The sequence below is a fragment of the Podarcis filfolensis genome (assembly GCF_964270895.1).
Source record: "Podarcis filfolensis genome assembly, chromosome: 4".
Taxonomy (NCBI): Eukaryota; Metazoa; Chordata; class Lepidosauria; order Squamata; family Lacertidae; genus Podarcis; species Podarcis filfolensis.
Window position 1 is genome coordinate 82995477 of NC_139607.1, and position 20763 is coordinate 83016239.

The window sequence follows — 20763 nt, forward strand, 5'->3', positions numbered from 1 at the left end:
CCAGGGTAGTTTGGATGCCAGGAAAATCTGACTGGCATGTATGGTTACACTTCCATGGGAAGCTTATGTAATTCCTTGCCTGTGGTCATCTTCACCATCACGTTTCAATGGGGCCTCACAGTGTTATGGCTCAGTTTTTCCAGTTTCATAAGAAGTTGCTAAAAATTGCTGGGGCAGGATCACTTTGCTTTTGTTCACTTTCTCGCTTGTCTTTTGATTTTAAGCAAGATTAGATGAGCTCTCCTATAGTGGCGTACTGCAAGAGAGTGCAGAACTGGGGACGGTAACAATACCCTTTATTTTTGAATTTTATTTCAAAATTGAGAATAGCAGAGCATATATATTATTAATCACTTGTTATAATGAATTGGAATGAGGAAGTGATACTGGATTGTGGGAAACTTTATGACCACACTTCTGTAGTCAGTATGTCAAAAATTATGGGGGGAATTCAATGTCACACTGTTAGAACCAACTACCCAATCCCTCCTCATTTGCTGTTCAGAACATTCTCTTGCAACCCCCACTCCAGCCAATTTAATGCAGAATTGAAGTACTCCAGTTGCGTATGGACCTTGTCACGTATATATCATATGCCATACGGATGTTGCCTAAATAATCAAACAGCATGATAACATAATAAGAATACAGTGGTACCTTGGAAGTTGAACAGAGTCTGTTCTGGAAGTCTGTTTGACTTCCAAAACTTTTGGGAACCAAGGTGCGGCTTCTGATTGGCTGCAGGAAGTTCCTGCAGCCAATCGGAAGCTGTGGAAGTCGCATCGGTCGTTCGTGTTCCAAAGAACGTTCGCAAACCGGAACACTCACTTCTGGTTTTTGATCATTCAGGAGCCAAAGCGTTTGACTCCCAAGGCGTTTGAAAACCAAGATAAGGCTGTAATGTGCCTCTTCTTTATGCATTTTTTGTTCTTGTCAACTTTTTTCATATGTGTACCCTGCCCTTCCACCCAACAAGGCAGTGTTACCTGTGATCACCCACAACAAGCCTGAGAGATTGGGCTGAGAGTTGGTGATTTGCTCAAGGTCATCAAGGAAACTTCATAGCCAAGGAGGAATCCCTGATCAAAGTCCGTCTTTGTCCACATTGACTAAATCTTCCTTTTGCTTCAGTTTTCAGACAAAACGGATAGAGAGTACTACACTCTGGATGATATGTTTGTTTCCAAAGCGGCAACGGGCGAGCGAAGCGGCGAGGAAGAGGGAAGGCAAAGGAAACAAGCAATCCGTGAGCATCAGCATCTTGCTGCACGCATGGAGAAGTGCCCTTACTGCTTTGGTAGCCCCGAACTTCCAAAACACCTGATTATTGCAATTGGTAACAAGGTAAGGAAGCAGCACAGCCTGTTCTGCGATGCAAATGGGAAGAAATAAAAGAGGGCTGTTTTCCATTCCATGGTTTTATGAGATTAAAAGTGAGATTGCTTCTTGTGACATGAGTTATTGTCTTTGAATGTTCCCGGCCCTTCCAATTAGGAGGAAAGAGCCACTTCCTCAAGGGTGCGACTAAAATGATACGACTCTTGTCTTGAATGATCAAGTTAATCTTCTTCAGTACTTCAGATTTGCAGGTGACCTTGCTGCAATGATAATGCAAGAGCTGAATATTTAGGTTGCATAAGGTGGGTAAATAATTTGGAGGCCAAATCATGGTAAGAGAAAAAGGGTCATAGAGGGGAAGTTGAAATTAGAAGCCAGAAAACATAATAAGGTCCACAAAGGCAAAGCAAAGTCATCCGGATTTCAGCAGCACTACAGACAGCAGTCACTGCCTTTTAAAATAAATTTTGGGTTAGTTGCAAAGAGCATATGGAAGTTTTTACTTGAGACCAACTTGCTGCAGTCCAGATGACATTGAACTACAGCTCCCATCATCATGACAATTGGCTGTGTTGACTGAGGCTGATGGGGGTTGTAGCCCAAAAATGTTAGGAGGACACTCTGTTCCTGTTTTAGACTTTGCCCCACCCACCTCAAAAAACGTGCTAGAAGTATGTGTTTACTTCAACATTGTCATAGTTCAACAAGAATCATATTTCCTCAAGTTTATTGCCCCCAAAAAGTATTCTGACTTTGACCCATCTAGACTCTCTGGATGACCAAACATTAAGCTAAAATACATGCACAATTCAACAAAATGTAGATAAAAATAACCAGAAACAAACCACAGGATGAATGCTTAGCTCTGACCTCAGTAATGACTGGGCTAAAACTTAAAACACAAGAAACGGAACAGTATATTCTGCTGATTTGGGCTCTTTAGCTTCCTCTCAGATATTCACATATACCCATTATCCTTCACCATGTATCCCACAATATTCCCTTACTCATCTTCCTCTCCCCATCACTTCAGTTTTTAAATAGGTTACATAATTTGATGTCCATGTTTCCTAATGTTGTAAAACTGTTTTTTTTAAGTCAGCCAAATGCCTCCTTAAGCAGATGGCCATATGATCTCTTTAGACCGAGTTTATTTCAGCAGAAACAGCCTTCAGCCTTACTTCTAAATGCAGAGGTTTTAGAGCCTTGAGGATCTCAAAACCTAGGAGGGAACATATGAGAGGAGACGCATCTTGGACAGAAACCTCTTTATTTGTTAGGTGTACTAGTTGTTGTTCTTGTGCCTGGTTTCTGACTCTGGGTTTTAAAGAGCAAAGGGGAACTAATCTGTACCCAGTGTTGGGATATATGTGGCTGACTAAGGGTGCATTCCTGGCCACTGCTCTGCAAGGCTTCCTGGGGTGGTAGGGCCACCATCGCATCTGCAACCTTGCTGAGCAAGTTGGCTGGGTGGAAGGGGGCAGGCAGATTTCTGCACCAGCCTGGGGCCAGTATAGTGACTGGGACTGAACTGGGCTGACTCAGCCCCACCTGCTCCTGTTTGGGGGCTTTCTGGTGGCTTCTGTCAGTAGGGAACCTGCACATTCGGTGGGTGGAAGGGAGACCTCTGCCTGTGGAGTGATACTGGACTCATTCTGCAGATGGAGGTCATCAGGGCTGCCCAATCCAACCCTGTTCCCCCCTGCCCCACAAAGGGAGTTTGGATTGTTCCATAGGTCTTTTCATGGAAACAAATATGCAGAGACAGGCAAGCAGACAGGCAAGGAACTTTCGTATGCAGTGCATGGTCTAGAAGGGCAAGATTTTGGAGTTGGTAGACTCAACGGAGGAACTGAAATTTGTAAAATACGATTAGTGTTCTGCATTGCTCTGTGCAGTGTATGTCAGAAAGCGATTCGTCTTCACAGGCATATCTCTGTTCAGCAAAGAGATCTGGGCATTCTCCCAGTGTCTTAAGATGAGGATGATTAACCTTTTTGGCTCCAAGGGCCACATTGCATTGCCACAACCTCTGATGGGTGCATGTCATGCTCAGAAAACAGCATAGGAAATTTCCCTATGCTTATTAATTTTATGTGCTTGGAACTACCTACAGTAACTATATACTTTGCCCTGGTTCAGAGTATATAGTTACATAATGGTCTCATGCTCTCCCCCCCCCCCAATTCTCTACTTCTCTAATACAGTTGTGTGGAGGAGATAAGAACCTTAAATATTTCAATTAACCACAGTTATAAACTGGGTTAATCTTAACCAGGCATAGCCAAACTCCGGCCCTCCAGATGTTTGGGACTACAATTCCCATCATCCCTGACCACTGGTCCTGTTAACTAAGGATGATGGGAATTGTAGTCCCAAACATCTGGAGGGCTGGAGTTTGCCTATGCCTGATGAACTATGGGTTAGTTGAACCAATCCTGCTTCATAAACTTTGCTTTGAATAATAATAATAATAATAATAATAACAATAATAATAATAATAATTTATTATTTATACCCCGCCCATCTGGCTGGGCCTCCCCAGCCACTCTGGGCGGCTTCCATAAAAACCAAAAATACAATAAAATATCACAGATTAAAAACTTCCCTGAACAGGGCTGCCTTAAGATGTCTTCTGAATGTCACATAGTTGTTTATCGCTTTGACATCTGCTGGAAGGGCGTTCCACAGGGCGGGTGCCACTACCGAGAAGGCCCTCTGCCTGGTTCCCTGTAGCTTTGCTTCTCGCAATGAGGGAACCGCCAGAAGGCCCTCGGCGCTGGACCTCAGCGTCCGGGTAGAATGATGGGGGTGGAGACGCTCCTTCAGGTATACTGGACCGAGGCCGTTTAGGGCTTTAAAGGTCAGCACCAACACTTTGAATTGTGCTCGGAAACGTACTGGGAGCCAATGTAGGTCTTTCAAGACCGGTGTTATATGGTCTCGGCGGCCGCCCCCAGTCACCAGTCTAGCTGCTGCATTCTGGATTAGTTGTAGTTTCCGAGTCACCTTCAAAGGTAGCCCCACGTAGAGTGCATTGCAGTAGTCCAAGCGGGAGATAACCAGAGCATGCACCACTCTGGCGAGACAGTCCGCAGGCAGATAGGGTCTCAGCCTACGTACCAGATGGAGCTGGTAAACAGCTGCCCTGGATACAGATTTGACCTGTGCCTCCATGGACAGCTGTGAGTCCAAAATGACTCCCAGGCTGCGCACCTGGTCCTTCAGGGGCACAGTTACCCCATTCAGGACCAGGGAATCCTCCACACCTGCCCGCCTCCTGTCCCCCCAAAACAGTACTTCTGTCTTGTCAGGATTCAACCTCAATCTGTTAGCCGCCATCCATCCTCCAACCGCTTCCAGACACTCACACAGGACCTTCACCGCCCTCACTGGTTCTGATTTAAAAGAGAGGTAGAGCTGGGTATCATCCGCATACTGATGAACACCCAGCCCAAACCTCCTGATGATCTCTCCCAGCGGCTGCATGTAAATGTTGAAAAGCATGGGGGAGAGGACAGAACCCTGAGGCACCCCACAAGTGAGAGCCCAGGGGTCTGAACACTCATCCCCCACCACCACTTTCTGAACACGGCCCAGGAGGAAGGAGCGGAACCACTGTATGACAGTGCCTCCAGCTCCCAGCCCCTGAAGACGGTCCAGAAGGATGTTATGGTCGATGGTATCAAACGCCGCTGAGAGATCCAGCAGAACTAGGAAACAGCTCTCACCTTTGTCCCTAGCCCGCCGGAGATCATCAACCAGTGCGACCAAGGCAGTTTCAGTCCCATGATGAGGCCTGAATCCCGACTGGAAGGGATCCAAATGGTCCGCTTCTTCCAGGCGTGCCTGGAGTTGTTCGGCAACCGCTCGCTCAATCACCTTGCCCAAGAATGGAAGATTTGAGACTGGGCGATAGTTGGCCATCGTGGTCGCATCTAAAGATGGTTTTTTAAGAAGCGGTTTAATAACCGCCTCTTTCAGCGGGTCTGGGAAGGCTCCCTCACGGAGGGAAGCATTCACCACCCCACGAAGCCCATCGCCCAGTCCTTCCCGGCTAGCTTTTATAAGCCAGGATGGGCAAGGATCCAAGAGACAGGTGGTTGGTTTCACTCGTCCAAGCAGCCTGTCCACATCCTCGGAGGTAACAGATTGGAATTGATCCCACTCAACTTGACTAGACAGAACTCTAGCACTCTCCCGCCCCGGCCCTGCTCCCACGGTGGAGTCTACTTCTTCCCGAATCTGAGCGATTTTATCTGCAAAAAACTTTGCAAAATCATTGCAGGAGAACATGTGGCCCGTACTGGGCCCCGATGTTGCAGGTGGTTCCGCTAAATTGTGAACCACCTGAAAAAGTCTCCTGCTGCTGTTTTCTGCAGATGCAATAGAGGCGGCGAAGAAATTCTTCTTCGCCGTCGCTATCGCCACTTGGTAGGCTCGACGTTGAGCTCTAACCTGTGTCCGGTCAGATTCGGAATGAGTTATCCGCCACCGGCGCTCTAGCCGTCTCAACGATTGTTTCATTGCCCTCAGATCCGTGGAAAACCACGGGGCTGTCCGGGCTCCATGCAATCGGAGAGGGCGCTTCGGAGCCAAACAGTCAATAGCCCTGGTTAGCTCCACATTCCAGCGGGCCACCAGGGAATCAGCTGAAAGGCCATCAACATGGGATAAAACATCCCCTACCACTCTCTGGAAACCATTTGGATCCATTAAGTGGCGGGGGCGGACCATCCGAATTGGTCCCACCTCCCTGCAGACGGGATGGGTCGCAGAGAAGTCCAGTTGCACCAGGAAGTGATCTGACCATGGCACTTCTTTCGTTTCGCTTTTACTTAGTGACTTTCCCCCCAAATCAACTATAGTTAAGACTAAACACAGTTTGTCCTGGTTCAGATATAATACTTGGCTGCAGTTTGTCTAAAACAAAAGTGCATATTTCTGACATCTTCCCTGCTATGCCAGAGGACAAGGGAAGGGAGGATCATGCAGAGGCAAGGCTCATTGCACTCCTTCCTAAGATGTGGTTTATTGCTTTGTCCAAATGAGGAAAAATACAAGTATAACCACTCATAGGAGAAGCATACACTGACTCAGGGTTGCATGAAATTATGTTTGCGATTTTCTGTATGTGGTATAACGTCTTAGGTGGCATCTCTTTGATAATATCTGACATAGCATTTACTTTTTTTAAAATTCCCTGCATCATAGAATAAAAGTGTTTCTACAGTATGTGTTAGCATATAATTGCCATAACAAAAGATATTTTTTTTTGTACAACAGAATAGACTAAGACCAAATACTGTCAGTGAGGATAAAGGCTTAAGCATTGAAGTGAGCTGTCTTAACAAATTGAGTTGCCTTGAATCTCTTGTATGAAATGCTGCTAGAGAATGATTATTTCGAGAGGCTTGCGTTGATTATGATGATTTTTCAGTAACAAACTTACAGAGAATAAAAGGCTTGCTCTGGAGGGCTTGCGATCTGTAAATCAGTAAAGAGACCAGAGCAGCAGGGAGCATAAAAGAAAGTAATTAATGTGATTATTTCAGTTACGTATACTGAGGTTTATAAATAGCATTGTTGGATCCATAAGAGAATATTCCAGAATCTACCATGGGCAATACATTTATGAGGCCCAACCAAAACGTCACCAAAAAGTGGCATGCCCTTCAGTTCTCTGGAGTTCTTAACCATGGAAATTGTTAAACAAGGGTGGGGCTGGGGAGGCAAGGGAGGGAGAGTACAAAAATCAGGATGAATTTGTAACCATGGGGTAAGGTTGTTCCAAAGTGGAAATTGCAGGAATAAGTCTCTACTAGGTATTACAGGTATCAGGTTGCACACTGATTCTGCAATAAAGAAGAAATGGCTACTGTTTTTTAAGAGCACAAAATCTAACTTGTAACCCAGATCTGGCTTAGGTAGTGCAGGGTGTGGGACTAGGGGATTTGTGCCAGAGGCTTCGTGGGGAAAATGGGGTTTAAAGTAAAAATCTTTCCCAGTCTGCATCTGTACTGAAATTATTTTCAGGTGTTTCGCTTGTTGTATCTTACACACATTTGCCTCTCTGGGCTCCTTCAGGAGGACGGGTGGAACATAAAATAAACAAATAGAAGCTTAAACCACCTTGTATTCCACCCCGCTCTCTCTAGGTCTACCTGTCATTGCCAAACTACCAATCTCTTACTGAAGGCCATTGCTTGATAGTTCCTATGCAGCACCACATTGCAGCCACTCTTCTAGATGAAGACATCTGGGAAGAAATCCAGGTGAGCAAAGTCTTAGGCTTGATGTGACTTGTTGTGTGGATTCATAACTAAACACTGTTGATATAAACCAGCCAAACTTGGCACTTGTAGTCCTCTTAATTTCAATGGGAAACATTTAAGCATCTGTTTGCTCCTTCATTGTAATTGGTGGGAATTAGTGTTTTCTTTTTGGTGGGATTGTCCATTTTGCTGTGAGAAGGGCAGGCTGCCGCTTGGGGGGTGGGTGGGGAGGGGACCGTTATATGCAGCATGCTCTTTGCAGCCGTGATATGGTAGATTTATTCAGAGATGAGTTGCCTTCTCCATCATCTGTTGGAATAATACACAAGGGGCTTCTGAGTGCTTTATTTGAAGACTTTGAATAGATGGGTGTTGTTTTTTTTTAAAAAAAACCTGAAATCATTAAGAGAGTTATGGGAAGCTCATAGCCAAAACTTAACTTTTTCTTCAGTCTACAAATCAGCACTCTGAATAAATGTTGTGAAGTATAAAAATAACACAAAGTGGGTGTATAAAGGTTAGCGACATTTAACATGCCAGTTTATCCGACCCAAATAACCTGATTTGAAAGTAGAGAAACTTCAATACAGTGGTACTTAATTTGTTCCGGAGGTCCGTTCTTAACCTGAAACTGTTCTTAACCTGAAGCACCACTTTAGCTAATGGGGCCTCCTGCTGCCGCCGTGCCGCCGGAGCCTGATTTCTGTTCTTATCCTGAAGCAAAGTTCTTAACCTGAAGCACTATTTCTGGGTTAGCGGAGTCTGTAACCTGAAGCGTATGTAACCTGAAGCATATGTAACCTGAGGTACCACTGTACTGTTTGTTTGAATGAGTGTAGTACGTGCACATCTTTGCCAAGCACTGACCACATTAAATGGCTAGTAAATCTACAAATTGGCATAAAAGAATATGGGGCCAGTTTATATTGAACAAGCTTGTGTACTTTGGACATAGAACCATCTCTAAGTGGGTCAAGTTGGGATGTGTCTGTGATGGTTTGGTTAGACACCAAGCAAAAAAGAAAGAGGTTTGCATTTTCCAGAGTTCTCATGCTGGTTCGCATACCTGGTGTGAGTCTCTCTCACTGATCAGTCTAAAGTTGAGGTTAGTAAATTCAGACTACAACTTTGCCCTTGGTGCATCAAGAGTCTCCTTAATATACTACATGGAGATTTCTGGAGTCAAGCATACTTGAAACAACAGTGAGCTGAGCTCCTTGGTAACAATTTATTCTCAAACCAGACATTAATGTTATTAAACTGAAAGCACATGGACAGTTTACATTTGAGGATAATGTTTATTTGGGAGGATTAATTGAGTGAGCAAGAGGTCATTCAAGTTTCTAGGATTTGGTCTCATGTAGGAGGCAGATGAAATTCAACAAAGAGCTAAATATAAACTCTTGGAATATCAATATAATGGGAAAGTGTAATTAAATATGCCTGGGAAATTCTGCAAAAATGCTTAGAAGATACCTTTATTCCACAAAGAGCATGTCTCCAGAGTAGCTTGGCTAATTATGGACCCACTAAATAAATAAAAGTCTTAATAGAGCTTTTATAATCACTGAGAAGATTCAGAGCTCTTTTAAAGTTGTTTTCTGTTAACAAAATCTCTTTCATGCTCCCTTTCCCTTGCAACATGTCGAGGCATTTGTCATATCACATCTGTTTCTGCTTTCTGTCCTTAAGACTGGTAGTGCATTGCTTAATTATTCCAGTTCAGGCTAAGAAAGTATAGGAATAAGCATGAAAAACAAGCAAACCCCAAAATCATGCACTAAGTTTCAGTCACCCTCAATATTCCAGTAATACTCTGTAAACACCAAGTTAACAGTGTCGATAGCAAGCCTAGACTGGCAGGGACCTCTTAAAACAAGCATAGTAAGTTTTGTTTTGTTTCTGAATTGCATGAACGTTATCTACCATGCCCATTCTAAGGAACTATAGGGAGCCATTATGTTGTCTAATAGATTTAAATTAGTTTGGTTACATCAGAAGTGTACGTGGGAATTTTTTTTTTACCTTATATAGAACAATTAGTATATTTCTTACAGCCAGCCAGCCAGCCAAAAATACAAAATGCAGAATCGCACCCTCAATAAAAACCAGTCAAAATAAAATAAAACGATATGCTAAGAACTGACAACCATAAGAAGTCTTAAAGATAGGTTTTCAAATTTTCACCATCTGTGGAGATGTTTGTTCTGCCAAAAATGCTAAAGAGGCTCTCTAAAGTCAAACCTGGAAACAGTCTCATAAGAGGATGATTTATATATTATTTGACCCACCTGATAAAAAAAACTTTAGGTAAAATAACACATGAAGGTGATTACAGGGGCAACACCTACTTTTAAAAGGAACACTGGCAAATCTGCCATCCAAATGCTGATCAGTAACATAGCTCTTCTTTGCTTAGGTATTGATTTTATAAAAAGCAAACAGAGTTTAGGGGCAGACAGATGCAGACCCTGAGGCCATGGGCCCTATAATTCCCCAGGCTAGCACATGTAGCTCTCATACATCTTAAATGGCTTTAAAAGGTTGTTAGATAAATTGATGGGGAAGAAGTCTACCAATGGTTGATAGCCACTGCATCCAGTATTAGAGGCAATATGAACGCCGAATGCTGGTGGTCATAAGCAGGAGAGTGATGGCTCATGTCCTCCTTGCCGGCTTTCCATGGGCATCTAGTTGGTGACTGCATGAACATAATACTGGTCTAGTAGATGGGCCTTTGGTCTGGTCCAGCAGGGCTGTTCTTACGTTCTTAAGTCTGTATATTTTGTTTTCTGTTGTCCTATAAATTGAAAAGTAACAACTCAGTTTCCCCACCATTAACTCTTTCTTACATGAGTTTTTCTTGCTCTGTGCATGTATTCAATGAAATGATTCCCTTGAAACGCCAAGGCTTGAAACGGATTAGGCCCCCAAAATGGACTTTGGACATGCCTGTACTATGGGATATAAAAACTCACGTTAATATCTTGACGTAAGCTCAGCTGAATGCTTAAAATGAGAGGCCGTTTTGCTTAGGATCAAGTGTATCGTCATAGGCCATGCTTGGCACAAGCGTGCTGATCTCAAGGGAAATGGAAGGAGGGCAGGGAAATGGAAGATTGCAGCACCAATCCTGCTTGAGGACCTCTTACCTAGTTGTGAAAATGCACAGGGGTCTCTCAGCATCTTCTGGCTATAAGATTTTGTCAAGATATGGCACTTCTATTTAAAAGAATATATGTAGCAAGTTAATTATGTATTGCACAGGGAAGGGGAAATGTTGTTTAGACCAACTAGAATTTGAAAAGCAAATTTAGGTCATTTATCAAAAGCTTACCAGTTAGAGACAACCACCTAGTAAGTTGCCTTATTTTTTTTGTAAGACTGTTGGTCTATTTAGTTCAGCGCTGACTGGCAGTAGCTCTCCAGAGCTTCAGATGCCAGGAATTGAATCTAGAGCCTTGTGCACTCAAAGCAAGTGCCCTACCACTGATTTACTGCCTTCTTGAAGCTTTTTAAATTACCTTAGTAGCTGCAGTGGCGGTGGCAAAAGAGCATTTCCCCCATTTAATTTGCTTTGAAAATCTCCAAAATATCATTGGTAGAATGGGTGCTAGTGGAAGTGACAGGCAGTAATGTGTCAGCTGTTGAATTAATTCTTAGTTTCCGCAACTAGAACAGGATAATGAACACTTCTGCTTACTGATGTGTGATTCTTGAAAATGCTGGCCAGGGGGTTGTTTCAATTTAATTTGCATTTAAATGTCATGGCTTCTCGGACATCCTGGTGCCAATATTTTTGCTTGACAGCCGTTAGCCTGCCTTCACAGCCTTTGCTTGGCTGCTTCATAGCAATCTTGAGGCAGATGTGCTTTTTCGGGGAGAAATGTAAACTGTAAAGCAAAGTCAGAGATGGAAACTTCATGTGCCCTTCCTTCAGATATTCTCTAAATAAATTTTGCAGAGAACTTCCTTTGACCTCACAAGTGCTATAAACTTTGCCCCCACCCCAGCTATTGTTTTAAACATGCACCACTGCACGACAGAACCAAGTGCTATTTGGCAAGAGAGTTGGGAAATACCATTCTAGTTTGGGAAATGTTTCCATAACTTGACCCTGTGGCTCTTAAAGACCTAGTATCTCGAAAGTCTCATTTTTTAAATGACGCAAAAGCTTGACCCTGACAATAAATGTATATGCTATTCTACCGGAGTACCAAGGGCCAGAAGCACAGGATTCCTAGCATGCCAGAAGATGACCACAAGCTAGTATTTCTGTGCCATTGAGGACCCCATTCTCCCATGTGCCATGGTGGTTTCTGGTACTGCATGAATGTGCTGGATAACTCATTCGGTTGCCCATCCCCACTGAAGCAGGTGATATGAAAGATTTTTCTTCGAGACCCTGGAGGACTCTTACCAGTCAGAGTCACTTAGTATAAAGCACCATAATGTGTTCATTATAGTTTTTAGGGAGAGGGCTGTGCAACCATCTTCAATTGTCAAATGTGTGAATTAGGCAACAACTTTGATTTCTCCAGGAAAGAAGAGCATATTTCTTTTGATTTATGGATGTGTGCATTGGTGTGCATCATTTGGTCTTGTGATAAACGAATGCCATTGCTTTCACATGTTTTCCACGAATGTTTAGAACGACAAAACATCAAAAGCAAATATGCAGTTTTGTTTGGAAATGTAGCACAAGGGAGTTTATTTCCAGTGTGGCCCATGAAGATAATGAGGTTGTAAAATGAAATGTGAATTCTGTGATTTATGGCCCTGGCACATTTCAAATGCTCAGTCAGCTTAAGTTACGTCAGGCTTGTGGTTTCCAACTTGTTATAATTTCATATGAGCTCAATTTGAAACAAGTTCTTGGCACCTGCCTCCTCTTGCCGGATGCCATCACACCATTTCAGGTTTGGGTACCAAAATCATCTCTCATTTATTGGAAATCTAGACTGTGATTTCTACCTTATCTGTTTGTTTTAAAACATGCCACCTTCTAGGCACCACTCAAGATAGAAACTGATCTACTCCATGATCAGTTGTGACATTCTATCCTATAGAGGAAAATGAGTGAGTATACACACAGGTCATGTCTGTTACAGTAACAGGTTGGGTAAACTTCTGCACAATGGAGATGAGAGACCCAAGATTGCTTTTCTTTAAGGAAATATTAGTATCTGGCTTAAAGGTCAATCATGCCTGATGAAAATGTCACTTTTTGATAAATTGTGTAATTGGAAGTAAGAGTGGAAGGATGGTGGCATTTGGAGTCTATGTAAGTCAAGGTATTAACTTTTGAGGAAATGAAACTCTGAGGTCTCCTATGGTTTCTGCCTCCATTTATGATGCCCTCCAATTTTTTGAACTTCAGTGCGCCTTTCATTTGACAGAAAACAACACCTACAGTTGCCATTATGCATGTAGTATAAATATTTAAAATTACTCATCATGTTCCAGTGTTGAGCTCATTTTATTTTGAATGCAATGTGACATTAACCTATGAAAGTTTGACTTCTCAGTAATGCCAGATACTTAACCGCAGCTGTTGCCTAACTCTTCTGTGATTGAAAACTATGCGTATTTTGACTCTTCTTGCTCCACTCCCTCTCTTTTTTTACAGATATTCAGGAAAGCTTTGGTGAAGATGTTTGAAGCTCAAGAGCTGGATTGTGTCTTCCTTGAGACAAACTTAAATTTAAAGAAGCGATACCACATGGTATATGAATGCATCCCCCTCCCAAAGGAAGTGGGTGATATGGCTCCCATCTACTTCAAGGTATCTACAAACTTTCCAGTTTCCTCAGTTTTGATCATACCACTTTTGTTTTTTTAAACTGAAGTAAATTGGCAGTTTTGTTTTTTGAACTGAACTAAAGTTGGCTGTGTGAAGCTCAAAAAAGTAAATAGATTCCCTAAAATACATGAGATTATCTTAACTCTTCTTCTTCAAGTGAAATTTATTTCACTTCTTCAGGTTTCCCAAACTATTTGTTTGAGCAAAACTGGAAGTACAGAAAATAGGCTTCTGAAGGAAACAGGTATTGTTGTGTCATATTAATCCTGCTGTGCAGATTGGATAGCCCACTATGGCCTCTGAGTTGGCAGCATGAACAGGCCAGGGTTTTTTAAAAACCAGATTTTCCAACTGCACAAACTCCCTACCGAACACCCCACACTAAAAATAACGGAGCTGAGGGAGCCGAATGAACACAAAGCACGCTTTGCTCCTTGCTTTGTCTCAGTGGCAGTTCCTCCGTGGGAGCCAGGAGCTAATTCATTCATGAATCTGCCTGAATTCAGTAACTGACAGGTGCAAAACCAGGCATACTTTTGAGGGTATTTATATGGATGCGATAAAGCATCTCCTGCCCAAAGTTGAAGATGCAGGGAAAGAAGTTCTGGTCAAAAAGACAAAGGTATTTTCATATGGTTTGGGCAGTTTGCTTTAAGTAACGGGGGCTGAGCACATTCTGCCCTTACATCGTTTGTGAACTTCGGGTGAAGGGTAGTTTATAAATTCAATAAATAATAATAACCATCTGTGTACATGCTGTCTCTGACACCGTCTGCCATTTTAAGTGCTTAATAAACACAGGCACTAAACGTGTCTAATTCGCCGCTGCTCCAAAGGCAAGGATAGAAGTTGCCAATGTAAGTGATCTGTATGTGCTGGATGTGTAGTTACTTTTGTGTGTGTGTGTGTGTGTGTGTGTGATTTTGTTTTGTTTTTTTTCAAATGGCTGAGGAGCTATGCTGTTAACCTGACAAGATTGTTTTCAACAGGGCCGTTTTGGATGCAGCTTCTGCTCACAGCACTATATGGATATAACGGGGCTGGGCCTCAGTGTAATAGGTTTTCCCCTCAACAATTAAAGTGAGCAGTCAACATGTGATCTCCTTTGCTCTTCCGCTTGCAGCAGAACAAGGCAGGCAGAGAAGAGGGAAGAGGGAAGGGCCATGTCCAAGTGGTAGAGCAGGAGTTTTGCATCCAGAAGATCCCATGTTCAATCTTGGCATCTCCTGGGAGCTGATCCTGCCCGGAATCCTGGAGAGTTGATACCAGTCAGTGTAGACCGTTTTGAGCTGGATATAGCAATAAGCTGACTCAATACAAGGCAGCTTTCATTATTCCACTGCATCTAGAGGAGTATAGGGCAGCACTCTTAACATACAAGCTCTGCTGAGTGTTTCTGAACATGGTTTAGACTTGGAACTATTTAGATAGCGTTTTGTGGCAGTAGCAACTTAAAATATATATATATGCTAGATTTTAATTAACATTGGCAACAAAAGCATGACCTTTACCTTTGGTTTTTCTTATGTACAAAAAAGAGCCAATATAACTTAATTAATTCCTGTGGCCTTTTTAGTTTGGCAAACTGAAAATTCTCATTTCAAGGTAATTGTACCAGGCCCAAGTTAGACCGCAGTTGTGAAGCTATAAAAAGTGAAAGGCACTGAATAAAATTAGTATAAAATCAGTCTTCATTATGCATTAATGCATGTAAATTGAATTCTACAAATTGGAGAAATGTCACGAAGTTAGTTTCTGGCATTATAAAATTAATATTCGTTCTTGAAATTATGCAGTATTCTAACTGCTTTTTATTTATTTATTACAAATCAAGTTCTACTTTATGGCATATGGTGTCATTCTGAAAGTGTTTCATATGTTGTTACAATATTTTTTCAGAAAGCCATAATGGAGTCTGATGAAGAATGGTCCATGAATAAAAAGCTGATTGATCTATCTTCAAAAGATGTTCGCAAGTCGGTATGTATTGAAGCTTGTCCCTTATAACACGTGGGCAGTTGTTGTTTTTTGTTCTCATTTAAAAAAAAAAATGCGCCGAGTTTTAAAAGACCCAGAACAATAAAAGGAGAAAAGACAATTAAAGTACAGTTTATGTAAGACATGAGGTTTTAGTTCACAAGTCAAATACCGTTGCGGTGGTGTTAATACAAAGATCTTCTGCTGGAGTTCTGAAAGTTAAAATGGATAAGTTGACACCAGTAACGCAAACCTTTTAAATATTACTCCTGATTTTTCAAGGCACTAGCTATCATGGCTCAGGGTTTCATATTAATGTTTCGACTCAAGTATCAGAATGTCTAGGGCTGCAATCCTAAACACACTTGCTAGGTACCTTAAAGACCAACTAAGTTAGTTCTTGGTATGAGCTTTCGTGTGCATGCACACTTCTTCAGATACACAGTGTATCTGAAGAAGTGTGCATGCACACGAAAGCTCATACCAAGAACTAACTTAGTTGGTCTTTAAGGTGCTACTGGAAGGAAAAAATTTTTTTTTGTTTTGACTATGGCAGACCAACACGGCTACCTATCTGTAACTAACACTTGCTAGGGTATAAGCCCTGCTGACTCAGCAGGAATTACTTTGGAATAAGCGTGTATAGGATCACACTGCATAGCCTGCCCTTATGTAACGATGGCTTACGGAAATGGTTGTCTTTGCTTGGCGTCAATGCAGCCTCCTTTCCAACCAACAAGATGGTTTATATCCTTCTCAAGGGTTGGGGCAATAGGCAAAGCTCTGAAATCTATAGACTTCTTTTCACAAGGGCGGCTGCTGAATACAGTTTGTCGTGCAGAAAGGCTGCTGGAAGTTGTAGTTCAGGCATAGGCAAACTCCGGCCCTCCAGATGTTTGGGACTACAGTTCCCATCATCCTTAGCTAACAGGACCAGTGGTCAGGGATGATGGGAATTGTACTGTTTATCTTGCTCTTGCTCCCGGATTACTGCCTATTTCCTGGTCCTTATTCAGGGCATCTGATGGTTCATTGCCTCCCAAAATTAGTCTCCACGTGTTCTTTTCAGTGACAGTGTGGACTGTATTCACATTTCAGAGTATGTGGAAGGGTTGATGCTTCCCCAGAGGGAATTCTAGTGTATAGAGTTTTATTTACTGCTACTCTTTTGTTTACATTTATCCTTTTTTCAATTGGACCTTTTCTCAGCAGAAGAAAATTGTGTGCGCTACGACGGCATATTTAAAATCCATAAAAAAGCATGAGGAATTGTTAGTAAATTATTATTATTCCTGTTCAGGGAAGTTTTTAATGTTTGATGTTTTATTTTATCTTTAATATTTTGTTGGAAGCTGCCCAGAGTGGCTGGGGAAACCCAGCCAGATGGGCAGGGTATAAATAATAAATTACAGTGGAACCTCTACCTGCGACCATAATCCATTCCGGAGGTCCGTCCGGAGGTGGAAATAGGTCGCTGGGAGAGGCGCCGTTGTGCGCAGGCGCGGTTGGTGATTGCTCGCTTCTGCGCATGTGCAAACGGCGATCGCCACTCCTATGCGTGCGCGAACGGTGGCAAACCCACCAGTTACTTCCGGGTTTGCTGCGGATATTGGGCGAAATGGACGCAAGCGGAGGTGGACGTAAGAAGAGGTCTGACTGTATTATTATTAGTAGTAAAGGGACATTGTGTTTGTGTCCAGTTTGCACGTCGTGGGAAGCCAAACTATGGCTTATTGGGACAGCAAGACAAACTTGCTGTCTCCTGGGGGAAGATCATGCAGCCGTTTTGCTCCTTCTTACTCCTTCTTAAACCAACGCTCTGTGGCTCTGACCTAAGCCAAAGTGTGCCTTGGTGTGTTTTCCAAACGCGAGCTGTAGCCAAGGTTTGTAGTTAGTGGGGAGGGAACTTAACCATGAGTTCCTGACCCCGACATCTTATTGACATGTTTCTGCCCTTCATAGTTCTGTTCCTTGCAGTTCAGGGTTTAAGAATTGTGTGTGTATGTGTTGATTTTTGCTTCATCAGCCTCCAAGATATGTCTAAATGAGCTGGTTGTCAGTTTTTTAAGCTTCAAAAGACAGCCCCATGAACTGTCTTTCCTTTGCATGAAATAATGAATGGCCTCTCTGTCTTTTTAGGTTCCGAAAGGTTTGCCCTATTTCTCCGTAGACTTTGGCCTACAAGGGGGCTTTGCTCACGTCGTTGAAGATCAACGCAAGTTCCCCCTTTATTTTGGAAAGGTATTTATTATGTCACCTGTTCAAAGAGGCTGATGTGGGAGACCCTCCTGCACGCTCCATCCTGAGAAGCTCACTGCGTACATTAGCAAAGTTGAATATACATGGCAGTTTTATTACTGTGTGCTTTAGAACATCCCAGGGACATGAAGAACGTTTGTCATCTCAGGGTTTGAGTTGTGTAATTAGCCATTCTATATGATGTTGAGATCTTACCACTCAAAGCGAGAGTTGTAATAAATGTTTGCCTGGAGGTAAAGGACTAATTTTTTTAGCAGGATCAATATTGTGAGTGGAGAGAGAGAGAGAGAGAGAGAGAGAGAGAGAGAGAGAGAGAGAGACTCAATAATGGATTTAGGGAATAACTTAATCTTCTTTCCCCCCACAAACAGAATCTCTAATGCTGTGGGTAGATTTGCTGGGGATGTGGCTGTCAGTTTAAATCTCCTGTTCCCACTCCACCCCCATAGTCCTTAAAGGAAGTAGTTTGCATAGAGCACATGTGGGTGAGTCACTTGTTAAAATGCAGAGCTGGAATGACCCCCCCCCCATCAATCCAATTGTACTTTGCAGTCCTTGTTTTGAACAGGTAGGAATTTCCAAGGTTAATTAAGAGCAGTAATATTCTTCTCTGTCTGTCTTGCTTTAAAAGGAAATAATTGGTGGCATGCTGGATTTGGAGCCCAGGCTGTGGAGAAAGGGACTGCGAGAAAACTTTGAGGACCAGAGGAAGAAGGTGTTGCATTTTGCTCAGAGGTGGAAACCGTACGATTTCACCAAAAGCAAAGAGTGAAGCTTTGACGTTGCAGTACCTGCCAATAGACCTTCAAGACCATCCAGACCATCAAGATCCATAAAATCAATCCATTTTATAGAAAAGCATGTGTTAAGGATGACAGGATGTTTTCTACATTCCTAGTGAACACTTTTTTTGGGGGGGGATATATTTTACAAGAACGCAGTTCATACATTTAATTTGAGTTATTTACAAGGCAAATTGATTTCAACACAATGCCATTTATTTATATTTAATGCCTCATATTTTCTGCTGTGTGCTCTTTTTCTTAAAGCCCTTTTCACAATACCTTGTTTAAATCATGGCCTCTGGGAGGTGCTGTCAGATGCACACTGTGCACTTAAAAAGAAAATTGATTTATTGACATTTAAACGTCAAAGAGAGAAAATATCTCTAAAACTGGCTAAACAGCATTAAAGACTACTTAGGCAAATACCTTTCTCAACAGCCTTGTGAAAATGGAAATGCCAGTATTCTCCCAAAGAGAGAGTGACTAGGTAGAGAGAGAATTGAGCTTGGCAGGAATCTTGAGACAAGATGATTCACTCTCCTGTTGAAGTCCAGCAACTAACAGTTTTTCAGTGAAGCAACAAAATAAAGGTTTGGAACAAAGTAAACTGGAAAGGGTAAAGCATGACTTAGGTCATTTCTGCAGGGAGGGAATTTTTGCCTCGCAACTGGATTAATATTTCAAATGGCACAGTGGCATGGAGGAATCCCAGGAAAGGTACATAGATGGTCCAGAAATCTGTGTTTGATAGTATTCAGATAGTGGAAATTGAATAGAGGATGTGGGTTGCGCTGTGGTCTAAACCACTGAGCCTCTTGGGCTTGCTGATCGGAAGGTGGGCAGTTCGAATCTGCACGATGGGATGAGGTCCCGCTGCTCTGTCCCAGCTTCTGCCAACCTAACAGTTTGAAAGCACACCAGTGCAAGTAGATAAATAGGTACCGCTGTGGCGGAAAGGTAAACGGTGTAGGGTACTTTTGTTACATGGGCACACAGTATATTAGCTCTGTTCTCATGATGGAAATGCATTTGCAGGTCATGTCAAAACAAGAATCTGAACCTGTTTTGTTTATGGTTTTGGCTGTAACACATTCCCTTCCCTGTGCAGTAGAATGGCTTGTTCAGATTTGGGTGGTTAAAGGAAAGTACTTGTAAAGTTTACAGGAATGTAAGCTGAGTTGGGGAAACTACTTGGGGAAGTCACAACACTGCCAAAAACTGAATTACACTTGTGCTTAGAATACCTTGGTTATTCTGCTGCAAACCACGGTAGACTATAGCTATAGCTCACATGTGCACTACACACAAGTTACTACTTCATGATTCTTGGGATCTCAGAAAACTGGATCAGCTACTTTGAAAGTGCCCAGTCTCTAAATTCGTGCCATGGACTGGTTGGACGCAGAGGAATGGTGGGAGGAACCAGCTGGGAAACCACCAAGGGAGAGGTTGGCTGCACACAGGCAAAGTCTCCTCTGCTTGGAAAAAGCCCTGGAGAGGGGGGAACTTAGACGGCTGTGGGGAGGTGGGGACTTTCAGTATTGGCAACTGATTCAAGGGGCCAGACCTACCAGGGATGAGCTGCTGTGCTCATTAGGCCTGACACTGCATCAAGTCTGTGAAGGTGGTGATTTTGCTAATAAAGAGTTAACTCAGACTTTGAATGGTGTGATTTACTTCTGGCTCGCTCTTTGACAATGACACATCCATGTGATGATTTCTTTTTTCATGGAAAATAGTGCATGGAGCCAAGTACTGTATTCTAAATTGATGACTTGCCGTTAGCCAACATGATGCCTTTGAGATGTTGTGAGCTACAACATCCATCATCCCTGACCATGGTGGCTGAGGCTGATGGGAATTCTAGTCCACCTGGAGGGCACCATGTGGACTACCCCTGCATTGTATGGAAGTCCCCATTACTTTGGAAGCTACAGCAGCAGGAGACCCAGCAGACAACATACCTATTCAGGAATCTGAACCTCTCCTGTCTTAAGCAGAGATAACCAATGCCTGCAGGTCTAACAGATTAATTACTGGACATTCCTTCTCGGTCTGCCAGGGGAAAGTGAGGTTCAAAGGACAAGAAAGGAGATTTCAGCCTTTGGAGAAACTTCCTGATAGTGCAAGGTGCTCAACAGTGGAATATACTGGGGTGGGTTTGCCATAATAGATAAGGAGAAAGAAAAAGAAGGCACTTTTTATCATATGTGGTGGACGTGTCCTAAGGTTAAGGACTTATGGGAAAAGATTTATAATGAGTCAAAAAAAATGTTGAAAAATACATTTGTTAAGAAACCAGAAGCCTTTTTACTTGGAATAATAG

At 42.7% G+C, this 20763-nt stretch overlaps 1 protein-coding gene across 1 annotated transcript in view; it reads left to right on the forward strand.

Annotated features, from left to right (window-relative positions):
* Positions 1-20092, forward strand: part of CWF19L2 (CWF19 like cell cycle control factor 2) — a 75939-nt gene extending 55847 nt beyond the window's left edge. Inside the window, exons 13-18 of the mRNA XM_083609057.1 lie at positions 1132-1344; positions 7497-7613; positions 13243-13398; positions 15316-15396; positions 17533-17634; positions 18284-20092. Coding sequence (XP_083465183.1) covers positions 1132-1344; positions 7497-7613; positions 13243-13398; positions 15316-15396; positions 17533-17634; positions 18284-18424 — 810 coding nt within the window. The 3' untranslated portion in view covers positions 18425-20092. The remainder of the gene's footprint in view (positions 1-1131; positions 1345-7496; positions 7614-13242; positions 13399-15315; positions 15397-17532; positions 17635-18283) is intronic.
* Positions 20093-20763: the final 671 nt, after the last annotated feature.